Source organism: Amia ocellicauda, chromosome 3 (genome assembly GCF_036373705.1).
Source record: "Amia ocellicauda isolate fAmiCal2 chromosome 3, fAmiCal2.hap1, whole genome shotgun sequence".
Classification (NCBI taxonomy): Eukaryota; Metazoa; Chordata; class Actinopteri; order Amiiformes; family Amiidae; genus Amia; species Amia ocellicauda.
Genome location: NC_089852.1, coordinates 490,588 through 511,090, shown reverse-complemented (window position 1 = coordinate 511,090; position 20,503 = coordinate 490,588). Strand labels below are relative to the sequence as shown.

At 48.2% G+C, this 20,503-nt stretch overlaps 1 protein-coding gene across 2 annotated transcripts in view; it reads right to left on the bottom strand.

The window, feature by feature from the left end:
- LOC136729891 (high mobility group protein HMGI-C) overlaps positions 1-16,711 on the bottom strand; it is a 32,997-nt gene extending 16,286 nt beyond the window's left edge. The window contains exons 1-5 of one of the 2 annotated variants that reach the window (XM_066697549.1): positions 16,296-16,711; positions 12,410-12,644; positions 12,077-12,160; positions 11,300-11,350; positions 4,156-4,188 (exon numbers count right to left, since the gene is read on the bottom strand). In XM_066697549.1, coding sequence (XP_066553646.1) covers positions 4,156-4,188; positions 11,300-11,350; positions 12,077-12,160; positions 12,410-12,514 — 273 coding nt within the window. In that variant the 5' untranslated portion in view covers positions 12,515-12,644; positions 16,296-16,711. The other variant, XM_066697550.1, reaches the window with a different exon arrangement.
- Positions 16,712-20,503: the final 3,792 nt, after the last annotated feature.

Genomic DNA, 20,503 nt, shown 5'->3' with positions numbered 1-20,503 from the left:
CTGAACACCCTGCAGCACTGAGACACAGACACACTGAACACCCTGCAGCACCGAGACACTGAGACACTGAACACCCTGCAGCACTGAGACACAGACACACTGAACACCCTGCAGCACTGAGACACTGACACACTGAACACACTGCAGTACTGACACACTGAACACCCTGCAGCACTGAGACACTGACACACTGAACACACTGCAGCACCGAGACACTGACACACTGAACAGCCTGCAGCACTGAAACACTGACACACTGAACACACTGCAGCACCGAGACACTGAGACACTGAACACCCTGCAGCACTGAGACACAGACACACTGAACACACTGCAGCACTGAGACACTGACACACTGAACACACTGCAGCACTGAGACACTGACACACTGAACACGCTGCAGCACTGAGACACAGACACACTGAACACACTGCAGCACTGAGACACTGACACACTGAACACACTGCAGCACTGACACACTGAAGCACTGAGACACTGACACACTGAACACTGAGACACTGAGACACTGAACACCCTGCAGCACCGAGGTACTGACACACTGAACACACTGCAGCACTGAGACACTGACACACTGAACACACTGCATCACTGAGACACAGACACACTGAACACACTGCAGCACTGAGACACAGACACACTGAACACACTGCAGCACTGAGACACAGACACACTGAACACACTGCAGCACTGAGACACAGACACACTGAACACACTGCAGCACTGAGACACTGACACACTGAACACACTGCAGTACTGACACACTGCAGCACCGAGACACTGAGACACTGAACACCCTGCAGCACTGAGACACATACACACTGAACACACTGCAGCACTGAGACACAGACACACTGAACACACTGCAGCACTGAGACACAGACACACTGCAGCACCAAGACACTGACACTCTGAACACACTGGAGCACTGACACACTCCAGCACTGAGACACTGACACACTGAACACACTGCAGCACTGAGACACTGACACACTGAACACACTGCAGCACTGAGACACATACACACTGAACACACTGCAGCACTGAGACACAGACACACTGAACACACTGCAGCACTGAGACACAGACACACTGCAGCACCAAGACACTGACACTCTGAACACACTGGAGCACTGACACACTGAACACACTGCAGCACTGAGACACAGACACACTGAACACCCTGCAGCACTGAGACACATACACACTGAACACACTGCAGCACTGAGACACAGACACACTGAACACACTGCAGCACTGAGACACAGACACACTGCAGCACCAAGACACTGACACTCTGAACACACTGGAGCACTGACACACTGAACACACTGCAGCACTGAGACACTGACACACTGAACACACTGCAGCACCAAGACACTGACACACTGAACACCCTGCAGCACTGAGACACTGAACACACTGCAGCACTAAGACACCATCGCACAGTGTCTGTCCCTCAGGGGACGTGTGTGTACAGAGAGAGAAGGCTCTGCATGACGGCAGCGAGCCGGGAGCGCAGTGTGAACCAGGCGGTGGGGCTGAGCTCTCTCAGAGGGATTCCCCTGCTGTGTTCAAGGAAACGGACAGGCAAGCGAAATCGAGACGCGGAGGGGGAGGAGCCGGGCTGCTTGCATTTTCCTCGTCAAACCTGACTCATTCTTCGCTCACATTTTTTTTTTTTTTGACGGTCTGTTGAGTGAAAGTAAGAACGACAGGCAGGCAGACACGACAGTTGAAAATACATTTCGTTTTCCGAAACGCAGATGTAGGGGGGAGAAGAAGTCGGGCAAGTGAGAAGACCCGGCAGCTCATTCTGAGTAAGAACAGCAACGCCGGGGTTTCTGATCGAAGAAAAAATTTTGAATCTATACATATTAAATGACGTTTTAAAAAAAAGGACCTTATTTTAGCAACTGAGAAAGAAGCACTTTCAATCTCTAGCTGACGAAGCTATTCTTGAGAAATTCAACTGAATGTCTTATTTGTCTCACTGAGGGCAGGACTGACAACCTTGGCTTCGACTTCCATCCTGTTCGACTGCATTGCCGTTGCTGCAGCCGGGTCCACAGGAGTTCAGTGGTCTTCCACAGCGGGGTGATCGATCCCTTAAGTGTGATTTAAGAACTAGACGACCCAAAACTAGCAGTCAACGCTCAACTGCATCACAGGGAGACAGAAAGAGACAGAGAGAGATACAGACAGCAGGCACAGAGGCTCAGGGCAGGGAGACACTGGCGGGGCAAAGAGAGCTACAGGTGTCAGCTGACAGCCAAAGCACAGACTCACATGACACTTCAGGTCTGGTTTAAGAGTCCAGTAGAGGTTCTGCAGAGCCGGGCCGAGCACTAGCAAGGCTATTCACTGGACGGGTGAGCAGATAGTCTTCCTAGGCTGCGCGGGAGACAGGTATTACCAGGGAAGGACGGGATGGTATCATGCCCCGATACAAGACATACATATTACAGACAGATGGCGAATTAGAAGGACAGACACGGCCAGGCGACCCAGGCACCAGCATCGCTGTGGATTCACAATGAATCAAAATCACTGAAAGACTCGAAACTATTGAAAACAGAAAGGCAACATCTGCCTGCAAGAAAGTGCTTTGAAAAGTGCGAGCCTAGGACTGGCACACTGGGCAGGTTTCCCAGAAGGGGAATGGGCACACAGCCCTACAGGTAAGTGTCCGATAAATCTGCCGGGACCCCTTTTCATCAGAAGAGGTCAGTCTTTTAAAGCTGAGAGGCACGAGAGCGAAGCCCCACACAGAGTGACACATCAGCAGCACTTCTCCGCACAGCGGTGTGGAGGGGAATTTTTGCTGTTTTTAACTGCCCACAGTTTTATTTCTGAGTGATGCATAGTGAAAGGGTTAATATGAATAAGTGAATTACAGTTGAGACTTCCAGCTAAAAGTGTCTGTTACAATGACAGTACTGTTAGTCAGGCAAGGAAGCTCTTCCAAATATGCAAGCGTGTGCATGAAGCAAGGCCACTGACGTGTGAGTGAAGTCCCAGTGCCCGGGCTGTGGTTTACTGGCATTGGGCTGGTACCAGTCCTGGGAGTTTCAACTGAAACGATGGCACGAAACACGACGGGAATAAAACTAGAAACATTTTGTCTGACATTCCTCCTCTTTCTCTCCCCAATGCCAGGGGGGTTCAGAGTGTTCAGAGAATAAACCCAGATGGATGTGGTGAATCTGCAGATATAACAAACAGACAGAAGGTCCAGCATTTTACAGACGTGTACCTGCAGGCGCACACGCACTGGGCTGTAACACAGCGCCACATGTGTGTGCTGTATTTTGTTGGTATCTTTAACTTACTGCATCATGACATTTTTCAGGAAACCACCGGATCTTGGTCTACGCGGATTACGTCAATGCACTCTGGGGGGTGTCTAACTATTCAATCCAGTTTTTATTGGACATAGCGTCCTTCACAACCAGTTCTCATAGGGCGCCTTCACACAATACCACAAAATAAACAACAGCAAGAAAACAGCGTCAAAGTCCCAATTGCCGAGTTCCTCATTATGTCTTACATACTGACGTGAGATCTTTAAACTCGTATGAATAAAGGACAGAATAGATAACACTGCAATACTTTTTATCATGATAACAAGCGACACAAATGTCTTAAGGTCTTTCAGGAAGTGAGTGAAGCAGGCCTGTAATACATTCCTAAACACACAATTGGTGTAAGTCAGATCAAAATAAGTGGATAAGCGGGTCTGTTATGAGGTTCTGAGCGCCGATCTCACTGTCAGCATCCCTCTGCCTTCACTGCTGCTCTTGTCGCTGGGTTGCAGGTTGCTGGACATTGAGAGTATTGTCTGCTGGGATGAAGGCATGTGTATTGTGTGTGTGTGTGTGTGTGTGTGTGTGCAAGAGACAGAGATGCCATCTCACGTGTGTGCACTACAGGCTGTGTATCAAACCAGCTCCACAGTTCAGACATGACTACACTGCGTTGTGTCAGCGTGTAAAGCGTTACACAACCGCACCAAGAGACACTGTATCATCACTGTCACAGAGATCAAACCAGCAGGGCAGCCGGGACCGGACTGCGGACCGAGGCGGTGTGCAGAGGAGGTGTGTAAGCTGGTGTGGTCGGTCTTAACTTGCTTACCTGCTGTCCTGCTTCCTGGGCCACTTTCTGGGGCTGCAAAACACAAAACACAGGAAAGCCAGAGGTCACTTTTTGGTCATGTTAAGAACATCCTGCTGAGTCATTACTTCTTTTAAGGTTGAACGGCTGGACTACAATCAAGGAGGGTTTGTCGTTAACGCTGTATTCATTTAACAACTCTTACTTTGGACCCTTTTTGTTTAATTTATATTAAAACATAACCGGCAGCAATTTAGCGGTGTAATTGGCCATAACCACCTCACATAAGTCATGACCCTGCCTTTGCTTAGTCTCCAGCATGTGAACATCACACAGCACCCACTTCCTTGCAAAGCTCTGCCAAGCCCTTTCCAAACTCACCACAGGAAGTGCACGGCTGCACCCGGGTCAGAGTCCTGAGATCCACCCACTTTCTGCCGGTGTGTGTGGCTTTCACATTGACGAAAATCATAACCCAGGCTGCCAACGCATGGGTCAGAACCCTGGCTGGGGTGGTTAGAGTGGAAGGGGCACCAGAGGGGCAGGAATCGTGAGGCTGCGGGGTGTGGTGCCGAACGGGAGGTATGTAAGTATGACGGGATCAATGATTTCGCGAGATTTCTGATTATGCGGTTGATAGATTGCCTGTTCTGGAAGTTTCGCTGTGAAAGATCCACTGGGCGCACAGGGGGGCATGAAGGGAGAAAAGCTCTTCTAATTGGATTTCATAAATATTGGTTTAGGGATTAGTATACTTTGTGGGGAATGAATGATAAATTAGTAGTAAGTAAAGTGGGGAAGAATAAAAACTTTACCTTTCCAAAATGAAAGACCTCCCTTGTGTATTTGGTACAGTACCATAATTCATAAAAGAGTGATGGCCGCTGTGCACTTTCTCAGTTCCTGAAACTCCCAGAGCAGTTTGGTATTTGTATTTATTCTGTATTTGTATTTACTTTGGTGAATTGTATTTTTATTTTAAATTGTATTATGTACTTGGTGTTATTATTTATGTACTGCATTTTTACATGTTTCATTTAACAGCCCAGAGGAGTCCAGCGAGTTGCAGGCTGCAGGACTCAGCGCTGTTTTCTGTTTTATGCAGGAGGAGAAATTATTTCCTCCAATAAAGAAACCTCAAACACAACGCAGAGAGTTTCTTCTTGTCGCCGACTTGAGACGGGATTCAGGCCACATGACCAAGGACCTGATGGATACCTCTTTTCCAGCAGACTGACAGCCTGCAGGGCACGCAGCCGGACACAGACATGATGAGCTGCAGGGCAGAAGTCGATACAAACACTGGCAGACTATAAAAGGACCCTTCAGACAAGGCAAAGTACCTGAGTGACACGCAAGGAGGGTGTCGGTTGTGCGACGGATGACACGTGGAGAGAAGTGACTTGATTTATTGGATTTTGACTACCTGTGTGAGACCCAGAATAGGAAACCTGACCCGGACCGGCTGGCGACTACAATTCCTGTATTTGACCCCTGCTTCACTATATCGACTCCGAGACTGTCTCTTCCTTTACTTGTGTGTTGTTTTGTATCTGGGAAACCGGGAAGCGGTCCCAGAGTACTTAGGGATGCCATCACAGTGCTAGTAAGCACCCTATCCAGGGCTAGGCTTTTCTTTTGTTTTACAGCCTTTTTCAAGGCTTCTCTGCGTCATCTCACTTCCCTGCTGCAACCTACAACCCAGACCCCCACATGTCAGCAGCTGACACCCCGCACCGTGTCACAGAATGTGTCCTGTCCAGGACGGCCCTGAATCAAACCCCGGCAGACCATTTAGCAACAGTCGATTCTCTGTTCCCCACAGCCCTCTCTGCGATGTGCTGTGGACTTTCCCCAAAACCTCCATCCTCCGGCCCTCGGCAGCGACAATGACCACCGAGCATCTCGCTTCTCACGGTGCCTCCCAGCTGTGACAACGCGGTGTTTCCCAGGCCCGGCCAATGGGGAACTACACGTCTGACACGTCGCACAGCTTCTCCAAAATAATTACTCCGCAACAAATCATAACAAAAAAAAACATCCCAGTCAGAGTCGGGGGAAGTGTGTGCATTTCAAAAGTGATGACAATAAATTATTTATTTATAATAAATGAAACAACTTGAACCTCAATGGATCACTAGTACGGAAGCGCTCGGCACTACAGGGCAGGAGCAGCTTTACTGCGCTGTAAACAATGCCACAGGGCTCCAGGCTCATCCTACAACAAACAGCTGCCCAGTGGTGGGCTGGCGGGGGGGGAAGGGGAGGAGCCGAGGGGGAGGCGCTCCCACCGTTGACTGTCAGTTGTCCTCTGGAGAAAGAAGCTGCCCATTCATAAAACCGAGAAGGGGATCTCAAACAACAAGAAGGCCGAGCAGCACACAGACCCAAGAGGGAGGAGTGGGGGAGTGGGGGAGGTGGAAGGAGATACAGAGTCAGGGAGAGGGAGGGAGGCATTCGCACAGAGAACGAGGGAGGAAGAAGTGAAGCAGCGCCGAGGGAGAGAGGGGGGACTGTGGTCGATTTCTGTATTTGCCGGGATGCTTGAGGCTTTAACAGGGATCCTTGTTGCTCAGTAACTCTTTCGATTTTTTGCCCGTTTCCCTGTCTATGTGACCTGTCGGCTGATATGTTATTTTGACATCTGGGCTCTGGTTCTGGTCGTTCTCAGAGTTCTGACAGTTGGACTGAAAGCTGTCCCACCATGCGAGATAAAGACAGGCGCGATCATCAGCCCCTCTACTGCTACACTGTGAGGACCAGCCCCCCACCAGGTCACCGTGTTGTCTCTCTGTTACACAACAGAGTAAAACAAACAATCATCAACGCAGAAGGTGAACCAGATTATTAAAATATTCAATATAATGGGGACTGTAAGACAGGACTTTCAACCGCCGTGCTGAGTGTCTAGGCCTACAGAGAAGGTGTGGAGGCAGCAGTGGAGAGGAAAGAGATTGAGAGAGAGCAGAAGAGAGGGGAGGGGAGATGTGTGTGTGTGTGTGGGGGGGGGGTGGTTGTCGGAGTTGAATTCCATCTGGCAGACATTTCAGAGCAGTGAGGAACTGAAGCAGGGCTCCTGGCCGGGTGCCAGTGGCACACTCGAACTCAGAGAGAGGGGGACCGGCTCCAAATAACAGCCCTCTCAGAGCTGCAGCAAGAGAGTGAGAGAGTGAGAGCAAGAGCACAAGAGAGAGAGTGTGAGCGAGAGAGGGGTACAGTCAGCTCTGGGTCCAGGTCCGGGCCGCAGGGCAGCACGTCCAGGCGTCTCTCACAGAACTACAGGATGAAGATTGGAAAACAGCGATGGAGGCCAGTGTGGCTCAACTTGGTAAAAAACTCAGAGCCCCATAGCACCACAGACAGCTAAACAAGATGTGTGTGTCGGAGCAGGCAGGCCGTGTCTGCTGGAGTCTGGCCTTGTGAAGGGTGAAGGGCTGTAATTCGCACCGGGGGGCTTTAGGGATGTGTTGAGGGGACAGGGGACAGCTGGGCAGAGTCCAGGGGGGCTTGTTTTCATACGAAGAGGGTCTTCTGCGCAGATGGGATGAGAGATGCTTCTGGGGGTGCAGACTGATTTTCGGAGGTACAGACAAATGTAGGCAGGCATTTAAAAGAGACACCGAAAGCTCCCGAGTGTCTCCACATCATATGAATAACTGTAAAAAGCAAAGCACCTCCAAATTATACACTGTTGATCTAAAAACAGTCCACATTAACATTTTGAATGCATTTTAAAGCCTGAGAGGCATTTGAAGGAACAATGTAAACAAAACAACATAAAATAATCAGGACGATGGATTTGCCAAAGCGTTTTTCCTTCTTTTAACACCAAACAGAAATCAGGTCTGCAGTCGAACTCTGGGGAGCAGGGGCCGCACAATTACTGTAGCTCCGCCCCCACCCACAACAGACACACCCTCATGCTGAAGCAGTCAATGGCTTTGCCTTCCTTGAACTCCCGCCTTGCTCCTAGTCCCTCCCCCCGGCTCCAGCCTGGTTTGTGACTGCTGTGCGCTAGCCCTCGCTCCCCTTCTCCTTCTCTCTCTCTCTCCCTCTCTCCCGCTCTCTATTGTGTGTGGTATCTGTGGAATGTGGGCCCCAGCAGACCCACTTCCTCCTTTAATCAAACACATTTCCTCCTCCCCGCTGTTCCCCAGCTCTGTGGCGAACCCTGGCCATTACCCAGACTCCCCTTCCCGCCTTACAACAACTGCCTGAGACCACAGGAGCACAACACAGGCACACAGGCAGGCAGAGACACACATGCACAGGCACACAAAAACACATGGACACAGGCAGACAAGCACACATCCACGTGGACACACACACTCAGGGCCATAGACGGACGCACACAGGTGAGGGAAAAAGGAGAAGGAGGAGGAAGAGGAGAAAGGATGAGGAGTGAGAAAAATGAAGGGATAAAATAAGAAGAGGAGAGGAGAGGAGGGGGTGTAAGTACAGAAAGTGTCACAACACAGCACAACACTGTTCAATTCTAAACCCACAACAAACTAGCCATCTAAAGCCCGATTTATGCTTCTGTGGACATACGTGTATGCGTCTCTGTGTAGCAACGCAGAGAAGGGGTTTCTGGGTAAGCGCAGCCCACAGAGGAGCCGGCGTGCACTCCTCCGAAATCTCAACACCGCGTTGCGTGTCTCTGTGGTCCTGTGCTTCAAGCAAGAGTAGACTGGTTGAGCAGGAGATTCTGAGCGCTCAGTGATGGGTCGACCGGTGTACAATGTCTGTCTGTAGGTGCTGCAGCAGGTCAGAGAAACGATGTGGTGACACACAAAAGTGTTTCAAATGCATCTCCTCATCCACCAAACGCATCTCTCGCACTAACAGACTGTACTGGCCTGGACAGTACAGAGGTCTCACAAAACTATGGGGCGCCGTTTGTGTCATTCATAATTTCGAGCAGATAATGAGTATTTTGTCCCTCGAAATACACATTTCATGAATATAATTCACATTTCGTATTCACATGTCCCATATTTGGATGATAGAAAGTTGGCAGCCCCAGGTGCACCAATGGGTTTCATTTTCTGTAGATTGCGATGTGTTCACGCGATACTGCCCCCTATGTGCGCGTCAACGTTATGTGCATGTATGTTGGCAGACAGCTATGTGAATGTCTGCGTACGTCGCACATGCATGTATGCAGAGATGCAGATGCAGAAGCATAAATCAGGCTCAAGCGTGCGTTTACATTAGCAGGGATTCACTTTCTGAAAAGGTCTGAAAGCAAATACATCCTGAGAGTGCGGGGTGGGCTCGAAGCCCTTGACAGTGTGTGACGTGCTCGAAGGAGGATTCAACTATATCCTCTTCAACTACTTATTTCCCTGAGACACAGAGCAAAGGCTGGAGCACTGCTTTTCAAAGGAGCACACAGGGCAGCCATTTTAATTGTCATGGTGTTGTTTAGAATGAGGTTTGACCTTGTGGGTGAGGCAGCAGGCAGGACGGCGGAGGTCTGTTAGGTGGGGAACTGGGTTGATGGACTGGAGAACACTGTGATCCTCAGCTCAGACTGGGGGCACTGGGGGAAAAGTGTTGTAATCTCTCTATTATATCCCAAGCAGCTAGAGTCCTGAAGTACTGAGTAAGGTAAAGTACTGAATAAGGCAAGCATTAAGTACAGTAGCTTCTCCCTGATGCTGAGTTGGGCTCCATGTTTTGAGCCCTAAAAACTCAATAACAATTTGAAAGAAAGCGATGTGGGGAGCAGACATCTCAGGAGGTGCTTTGCGTCTTTTCAAATGCAATCCCAGCGGTGAGATTCGCTGACATCAATCCTTTATTGAATTCCGGGACAGAGTTCGCTTATTGGACCGGGTGTGTGGCTCCATGTCGGCCCATTGCAGATTAAAGGGTCCCGTCAAGGGCAGCCAATATTAATGTATGTGTGATTTGTCATCAGATCTGTGTGACTTAATTGAGAAATGGATGTGGATTAAAAATTAAACAACCAGTTTTAAAGGCCGGTAGTGACAGCAGAAGGAAAAGTGGAGAGCAGACAGCTCTACAAGTAAGACCGCCTTCAGTGCAGGTTTGTAAGTCCAGCCACTGGAACCCTGACGGCCTCTAAGCCCGTTTTTCCGCTCACCCATTCTGCACAAGTGATCATATTGCATTTAAAGGGTTAAAACAGACTGGTTGAAATTCGAGCCAGGCGAGAGGGAGGCCCTACGGTCCAAAGGGTGGGAGCTGAAGGCACCGGGATTTAGTGTGGTCATGTGGTGAGGGACTGGGGCACAGCGTGGTGTGTCGGTTATTGCCGAGAGGAAGGCAAGCAGAGATCACACAGAGAGAGCGCGAGTGTGTGTGTGTGTGTGTGTGTGTGGGATCGAGCAGGACAGGCAGGCTATTTCAGAGGTGAAAGAATGTGATTTTTGGCCCAGGCGTGTCAATCCGGACACTGCCAGCAAAGGACTATGGGAGGAAGTGGAGTCTTTGCTTGTCCTAATAGCTTCCTGATGTCCCTCAAAACCACACCAATCCACCTCCGAACCCTATTACCCGCAGCCTTCACCGGGCTAATTCGAAGCACATTGTCAGAGGGAAAGAAAAAACTGCTTAGCCACTTAATATCGGTCTTTCGGGTGGCCAGCGCATCATGAGGCTCTCCTGCATCATGACATTGGGATACAGAGGGCGCTTTTATCTGGCACAAACTACACTTCCAGGACATCCACCCTCGTGCTTGCACCACAACCCAACGCCATGGGAGCCGCCTCGACATTCCTCTGTGTCTCCGGGAGCGATGGGAAAACGATAGAATAATAATGATTCTTAAAATCGGCAAAGTGTGAGAAGAATTTCCTCGCCGACGCTCTGCAAACAAACGGAGTCTGGGTGTGACTCCCATTAGCACCCCGGCCGCCCAGGTCTGGTCTGCATCAAGCCTTCAGCCCACCCGCCTCTCGTGAATTCCAAACCGACTGCCTGCCGGTGGCCTTCCATTGGGTAGACAGACGCAAAGAGGCATCTGGCTTTTTCTTTTGGGATGTTTCTGGGTGTTTGAGAATCTGCGTTTCAGTTTTGAATGAACCTGGACCCTTGTTTAAGAAATGTCTGCAGCGCATCTCCCCCAGCACACATCCTCCAGGGACCCCAGAAAGCCCCCCGTTTCCCCCAGCCCCAGGGTCAAGGTACTCACCCACTTCCGCGGCCTGCCTCTCGGTCTCTTCTCTCCTGCAGGCTCTGCTTTCTGATAGAGAAAGAGAGAGAAGTGCGTTAGTGAAGCCCATGTCCTGCAAACTCAGTCAAACATGCACCTCTGTGTTTACCCCCCACTCTACTGGAGCGCGCTCTCACACCGGAGACCGTGGTGCCCATTGTGCTTTGACCGTGCAGTAAGAACCCTTCTTCTCTGGCCCTGACTGAGTGTAATGAGGCCAGTCAGACCACACTCGTATTTGAACTACCATCTTGGACACAACTCTGAGCGCCTGATCCGCACGGCCCCAAACTGATGCACCACAAAGAGAAACCAAAGGAAACATTCCCCTGACGCGCTCCTCCAGGTGTAGGTGAGTGGCATCAGTGCAGACAGCTCCAGGAACTCAGTGGTCCCGGCCACACCATCACCCCAGGTCTTCAAGACAGACGAACAACATCAGCGTTTTTGGAAAAATCCAAAGAGAAATCCTTAACAATAAAAATTAATTTGTGATTGAATTGGATCATTTTCAAATTACACAGCCTGCCAGCAGTGACCTGTTTCAGCAGAGCATGTGACATGTGACCGGGCCCCGATGACCCGTTTGTTGAAATCGGAGTGTAAAGGCGTGTACCCGACTGACACCTTGTCCTCACCTGGGTAGGCCCGCCACAAGTAGAGGACACTAGTATGGATTTACAGAAACTTTGAAGGGATGTGTGTATTTATGGTTGTGATTTTCTGCAGCTCCGGAGTGCGGGCCGGACCTCTTACCTTGGGGGTGGTACGGGGTCCTTTGTTTTTGCTGCCCCGGGGCCGCCCTCGAGGTCTCTTTGGGGTGGGGGGGCCTGTTGGCTCCTGAAAAAGGAGAAAAAACTAAATATAAGAAAACAAAATAAAAGGGATGGGAGTGGGGGGGGAGTCAGTCAGCTGTGTGTTCTCTTTTCAGTGCCTCACTTTCACACATTCCTCACAGTTACAACACACAACTCAACCGAGTTGTCCCTGTCCCAGACACCGCAAAAAAATAAAGTCAAGCAAATGACTGTGCCTGTCTATGTGTGTCTCTGTGTCTCTGTGTCTTTGTGTGTGTCTGTGTGTCCTCACCTGAGGGGGTTTGCGTGGGCGTCCCCGGCCCCTGCGTGGCGGCTCGGCGGGGGGCTCGGCGCTCTCCTGCCGGGATGGGCCTTTCCCGGAGCCGTTGCTGCTCATTGCTGCGTCCCTGCGCCTTCACCTGAGAGAGGGAGGAATGGGCATGGAGCCCCGGCCGTCACAGCCCGGAGGGGAGGAGGCTTGGCCCGGTCTGGCAGACTCTTTATTCCCCAGCGGATGAGCACAGCACCTGGGGAGCAGGGGAGGCAGGGTCAGATGCTGACGGGGTCATTGTAACCACACAGGCCGGCCGCATTGAGACGAAGAAGAAGAAATCACGGGCTTGTTGGGCCCCAAGCATGCAGGGATTTCTGGAGATGCTCGATACTCATCCCATTGCAGCAGGAACTGACAGAGTCACGGGGGCTGTGGTGCTCATTGTAATACGGCATTCTTCCACAGTGAATAAAAAACTGATTTTGCTTTGTTTTTAAAAACAAACAAAAACAAAGTCTATGCAATACAATACAGATAAGATAACTCCCCAACTGCAAAGGCATTTCGCTGTGGGTCGGGTATGTCCTGTGTGCTGCGGCCGTGACACAGATGCTCAGGACAGCAGCGCTCAGCAGTCTTGTAGCTGCCCTTTGGACTCAGACTGAGCTGCACAGAGAGAGGAGTGGAGCTCGATACGGAAGCACATTTGGGCCAACTGGCAACCCCCTCCAGGGGATACCGGCATGAGTTGCCAGCTTGGCAGCCGAGTCTCCCGGGGTTCCGGACGCTGGAACACGTTCGCGGCTCTGGAGAGAATTCCCCGTCCCGTCTGCCAACTCAACCACAGGAATACAAACACTCTGGGACGAACTGGAGGAAGCGTACGCAAGGACACACTGCGAAAACACAGGCCGGGGTGTTACAGGTGCACTAGATCTGCACAGAACTCTCCCACCAAGAAGACCCTACCTTGGCCTACCCTTTGACTGACCCTGCTAGCACCTTCTTGACATGCAGGGCAGAGGTCTTGAGAGCAAATCACATGTCCATGCAGGACAGACAGTCCGGTGGGGACAGTGCGTGTCAACTGAAAGCACAGCCAGGTTTGGGAGCCCATCGTACAGAGGCCGACTCAGCCAAAGGCTGCAAATTGTGTTATGGGTGGCTAGTCGTGGGAGTGAGACGGGCATGTTTTGCAGAAACAAGGGACAGAAAGTGAACTTATTTGGCCAGATGGCAGCGCAAATCCGAGAGGAAGGTAATGACTAGTGTCGCCCTGATGAAATCAAGCACACAACCTTTTTATTATTTTAAATTCTATATCCGGATGAAAATCCATTGGAAAGTCAAGGGGTTTATCTTCTGGCGTTTTCACAATACAGCCATACGAATTTCCTACATATACGGAGCAGTCATTAATGTCCTTTTCCCGTTTCGCAAATTTTATGGAAAAAACCCAAGTGCATTGGGACAGTTACAGGGTGTTTAAAAAAACTATAAACAAATGTTCACAACACGAGCGTTATAGACCTCCCAGAATGCAACTCGTATTTTCGTATCAGCATAACCACGCCTTGATTTGCATGCGACCCGGTTTCGTTTGGCAGCTGCGAGTTTGCTGCGGTCTGTCCGCACTATTGTGACGCAGAGACGGGTGAGTGACGGCACAAGCGCATTCTGTTGCCGATTTTAATGGATTATGCAACTTTTTATTTTTATGTTCCCACCTTGGAAATCCTGGGACCAAAATCGTACAATCTGTGCAAAAACATCGATTGAAATCTGTGGCATCCAGAGCGACACCCCCAAGTCCAAAACAGTGCAGTGCTACTGCTGCGGTGCGGCGGCCAGGGCTGTCATTATGACCCCCGAGCGACACCGTCCGCATCTCTGAACTCTGCCCGTGGGGGGAGCCTTGGGGTTCGCAAGTTGAATGAAACGTGAGATCGACTCTGGCGACTATAAGTAGCCCAGGCTCTCGGAATGTAATACTCATCTATCATTTCACATCAAATCTTATGGATATCAAATGTTTCATATCAGGCTGAACGGTGAACGACTTCTCTGCCACACACATTCACACACACACACATGTACACCAGGCTACACAAACTGCCGCACTATTGACTCCTATTACAACCCATTTTTGGTTACACGTGGGCACGCTCATGAATGACTGTGCCCCCTCACCTCAGCCCTGCCAAACTTTATATTTAGTTTCTCCGTTTCTTCCAGCTCTTCAAAGGGTGACAAAGATTTACCGCAGGATGACACAGTAAAGGATGACTTAGTAAACAAACTTTCACTTTATTCACGCACAATGCCCCCACCTCCCCCGGCATTTGTGTATTGCGCTACTGTTTACGTTTCTTGTTGCTAAGTGTTTCGTACAGACAACGCGTGTCTATCAGAGCTCATCGAATTGGTCTTCCTGTGAAAACCTCCGCAAGCAATACTATTAACCTGTCCCCCCTCCAAAACTAAAGTACATATTTACAAAAACTACACTGCGGACTGTAGCGATGAACTAGATCTGATTATTTCATTAATTGCAATATGCGTCTCTTTGAAAGCCATGCCAAGACTCCACATTGCGATTATAAATATAGTCATGTAAACAATACTGGCAATATTAGCACTAATATTGATCTCCCACGGAGAGACGGCCGAGAGAAAAACACTGGAGTTGACACCCAACAAGGCTGTTATACAGAAACTCGTTAAAAACATCTCAAAACATACATGTACAGACATACATAAACAGACGAAGCCCTTTTCACAGTGAGATTATGCAGGTAGATTTAATTGACGGTATCAAGTCTGTGACGTTTTGAAACAACATTCTCAAATCATTAATCGTTTATTTTTTTGAGCACTGAAATACAAGTTCTCAAACACCGTGTGGAACCGGCGCGTCTGGAAACCCCACCGGGACCCCGGACAGCTCGCCGGCTGCAGCGCACCCTCCGCCCCGCACACTGCGCGTCCCGCAGCCGAGCCCCGCACTCAGCCGGCGCGGCAGGGGCTGCCGACACGCATCCTCTCCCGCACACATTACAGCATGCTGCTCAGGGCTGCGTCCTACAGCAGAGCAGGCAGTGGATATTACGCTGGTTTTTGGCACTAATGTAGAACTGAATGTACTTTTTCCATAAGGGCGGCAATTACCAGTTAAAAAAATCCACATACTGTACATTCTTTGTAAACTACCAAAATCTGTAGCCTGCACACAAACATAACACCGCATCACCCCCGCAACCCGCTGCACTGACGTGGGGATACAACACACGGGTGGCCCGGATTTAAAACGAGCAAAACAACATCAACGTGCACACACTGAATGCACAAACCTAATAACAGCGGGCTAGAGCAGAAACACATTTTAAAACTGCAAAAACCCTACTGAGCGAACAAAGAAATAACTCTGCATCTCTTACAGTTAAAACCGTGAATGCGAATGCATACCTGATGTGTGCTCAATGAATCCCGCGTATATTTCACTGCAATGCTGGATATGAAGCCGAAAACAAACAGAGCAAGTTGTCTAACAGAGCCCCGAGCTGATGCCCGAACTCCGCACCAGTGGACTGAAGTGCGGGACTGCGGAGCGGAGCGGAGTCACTCTCCTGCAGCGAATAGGAAAAGCCCTCAATTTCAAAAGTGCACATGAAGTCATATCTCACAGAAATTACAAACAAGTTGTTGTTGTTGTGAAGACGAAAACCCCCAGATTGGTCTAGACTCTGCAGACACTGGAATTTTGGGGAGGGTGGGGGTTACCCCTCCTCCCCCCCTTGAAAGAGAAAGAAGAAGAAAAAAAGACTGGTCTAGTGAGCAAAAGCGCATTGCAAAAAAAATCCCCACAAACCACACAAAAGTACATTTAAAAATCACTTTTACTCACCTTGCGTTGCCTAAAATAGTCTCCGTTTCTGCTCTTTGAAATTAAACGTCTTCAGTTGATCTAAATAAATATGCATACATATGCATTTTACAACATGTTGTTTTTATAAATGCATGAGTCGCTGCCTCACACCCCCCAACTTAATTTCCAGACAGGGGCACTTGTTTTCCTTCATACATAATATTACTACCAGAAAAATGAAGGTCGAGCCAAAAAAAGAGAGATAGAGAAGTTACTAAACCCAAATCATAATGTAAGTATCCCTGGCGCTTTCTGCGCGTCTCTCTCTCTCCTTTCCCTCTCTCCTCTCCCTCCCTCCCTTCCTTCGCTCTGTGTCGGTGTGTGATCCGAGCTGCACTGCCCCGCATCAGAAGCCCCGATTGACAGAGGGAAGGACTTGCTCTCACTGCCAACATACATCACATAGTTTGGCTATTAAAGCATGCAGTATGAGTCCAGAGAGCGAGTCGGGGGGAGCGGGACGGGGACACACCTCCCGCATCACCGCCGCACCGCGCTGCAGCGAGGGGAGGAATTTAAATATGTTAAATATGTATGTATGTATAGCTGTTACACACATGCATTTAGAACATCTATATACATACATCGAGCAAACGCCGACGAAGCCCCCGGCCTGCGAGTTGCAGTGTGGGGGTGTTTTTCTTCTTCTTGTTTTTTGAAATGGTTTTATTCTGAAAACAGGGCTGCAAAGCGCTTCACGATGGTGAGCTGGTGCGTTTGTGCAAGATTTCGTTTGCTTTCATTCATGTTTGTGCGATGGCTCGTAGGAGTGGAAGAAAACAATGAGCATTTCTAAAACCCCACTGCTCCCTTACCCCGGTGTCTCTTCACTGCAAGGCGTGAGACCCTCAGCGAGGAGCGGGACTCGGACACCGGGAACCCCCGCGTCAGCGCTCAGCGCAAACTGCACAGTCCGACTCTCAACAGATTAGCACAGAGGCAACCCCGACCCCCCCTCCCGAAATGACTTAATTATTTCCACTAAAGGAATATCCTGCAATTACCCTCCCCACAATGTTAAGATACTATTTTTACAGAACATGAAACAACAAAAACAAACACAAGCATGCATAGAAACTAAGTCAATGACAGCGTTTTCCAAAACAGCCCGGTGTATTTTTAGTTCTTGTCTGAGTTCTGGTGTTTTAGTTGTTGTTTTTGCATACTGTGGAACTACACAACTGACACTCCTATGAGTGTAACAGTTTTTTTCTGTTAGGCACTAATCTGGAACTTAAAAAATAACTACTGCTCCCAGTTCTCTCTACATTGGAGTCAAGGGGGATTTCTATTCTTTTGTATTTCTCAGAACTGGCCAGTGATTGTCTGATGACATGAGTGAGTTGTCGGTTTTGTGCAGTCAGGTTGCAGTCTGTGCTGAGGCTGAAATGGACTTTGTGATCAAAATGGTGTCGAGGGGAATTGGATCCCAGTCATTATAGTCCTCGGTAGTGTCAAAATACGTCTTCCAAATGTGTATGTATTCTAATAACCAAAGCCATGTATACACACACGCACAAGCCTGAAATGCGTGTTAAATATAACCATATATGTTGAAAGAGGTACAACAGGTTAAAAATCAACAAAACTACATGAGTAGATGTTTTGGATTTGGAAGCAAAATAATGTGGAGTTTTTTACAGATTAATACAGAAAAAAAGTTGTACTTGTTTAGACACTGTTTATACACACATAAAACATGTATTATTTGTTTTAACATTGATATGTTATTTCAAGATGGCTTTGGTTAGGAAGGTAGATGTTTCTCCATCACAGCAAATTAATTCACCATCTTAAAAATGATATCTGTATCACCCTACAGATCATTAGGTCTTTATAATGTAAAGTTTCCTTGTCAGTCTCAGGACTGCAGATCATTGGCAATAGCAAGCTATGGCTGTAAGTAAAGCATTGCAAATATGGCATTTCCTTTATAAAAAAGAAATAAGGGAATCCTCAACTCTGTAATGGCTGACTTTCCAAGTTTGTTCTGATCCCAAATCCTGGTGTTTGCAGAGAATTCAGCTCACTGGTGATGGTCATGCAGCCGTCTGAAACGCTTGAAAGCGTGTTATGACTCACTGCTTATAACTAATTAAAATTGGTCTCTTGATTATTATGTAACTGTGGGGCATTCTCACATCCAGACTATATGAGTGCAGACCCAAAGAGTAATGATCCCAGTGTCCTAATGTGACAAAAGACCAACGCTTTTGACATTTCTGACTTTATTTGGGAATCTCTGTGATGCTGAGTAAGCATTCTTGCAAAACAAACACACAAAGAAAAGACAGGTTCTGAAATAGTTATCTATGCTGATGAACAGGACGTTATGAAGGAAATCGAGCCGTGATTAGCAGCCCACTGAAGACACATTGGGCACCCTCACAGTCATCCCTACACAACTTCCTTTCATTGAAACTTGTGCAGCCCAGCAGTGGGCAACGAGGCTGGACTCCAGCACAGGGCAGGTTGCGCTCTCCTGGGAGAGATGCATGCAACACAGTTTTATCTAGATTTATTTTTGTGTTTGTGATGTCTGTGTCATGCAGCATTTTTAACAATGACTATTTTGAAGTTCTCTGTAAATAAATTATAAGGGGTCGGGGAGGCATAAACAGAAAATTCTCTTGCAGGTGAATTTCTGAATCTTTGTCTCTAAAATCAGAAATATATTTGTGAACCGAAGGAGTAGATAATTCTTGTTATTCAAGAAGAGAATAAAATCAACAATTGCTTCAAGTTGAACAAGGTAGTCCAAGAGCTATCCTAACCGGAAAGCAATGACAAAACTGTCCGGGTTCACGGGAGCATCGTGTCCACTGTGTGTGAATCACCAGAGCTGTCGTTGTGTCCGCATGCTGCTTGCTGAACGAACCCGAGCTGGACTGCCCTGCAGCCAAGTGAGGGACAGATCCAAATGCCATGTCAACAGCACAGCACAGCCAGCGATGGAAAACATGCCACAACTCCAAACCACACCAGTTATAGACACCACACCAACTGGTTAATGCAGATAGAATGAATCAATCTGAGACATGTCTCTCTGTGGGCAACACATCTCAGGCGCAAAACCTCAATATTGAAGACTAATATTTTGTTTAAAGTAATAGTCAAACTATTCTAAAATCCAGAGCGTCGAGTCTACAGTTCATTCACAGCTTTAATGGCTATTTTTTCTTCTGCTCCTGGTTTTTGTTCTTCTCTGTTCACAGTACTGAATGTATTATTTTTAACAGAATGTTCTCCTGAGCTGCCTTACACACTGTAAGATCTGCCGTTGGTTGTCTGACTGTGATTTCTCACCTGCCACCTCCCTTCAGCTCAGACCCAGGACTTCACTGCACAATATCTGCACTTGTCACCTCTTTGAACTGGGGTGCATGGCTTGTGTTTTATATTGATTCTACTTCTACACGTTTGCAATTCTTACATTGTACTTTGTATCTATTATACTGCTGCACTTTTGTCATGCTTAAATAGAATTTTGTATTGATTTGTATTACTGCAATTTTGTAATGCTTATTTAAACTGTAAATCACCCTGGAAAATGCATCTGCCAAGATACAAATAATAATAATAATAATGATTATTATTATTATTGTTATAATAAATTTGCTGCCCTACAGTGAAATTAATCTGACTGTTCTAGGAGGATTCATTGATTGATTAATTTATTGCACCATCACTCACATCTTCTGTCTGCAGAGATTGACTTTTTGTGCAGAACTCATTTAAGTACAGAGAAACCATCGACAGCCCTGGTCGAGTTTGCAGATAAACCCTGCGTTTCTTTGCAAAGGGAGGGACAGATACCTGCAAAAGGGACTAAGACCAAACAACGAAACTAAAAGATAACAACAACATAAACAACAAGTGGCGAATGAGTCTACCTCAGATTATGAGTTTATGGGGGAAATAACCTGGATTTCCTCGGTTCCTCGCTGTCAAACTAAAGGTACTTTTCTGTTTTTCTATGTCTCTCCACACACTGCCCCCTGGTGGGGAACCCACTGCACCCATTCACTGCCATCCTATGGGGTGGGGGATACAAAAAATGACACATCCATCATAACAGAAGGGATTTAAAATAATCCAGTGGAAGAAAGGACATACAGAGGCTTTATAGAGCTCAAAGGCAGACGGCAAAGGGAAATGTTAGCAGTTCTGGAGTGGGTATAGGTTGA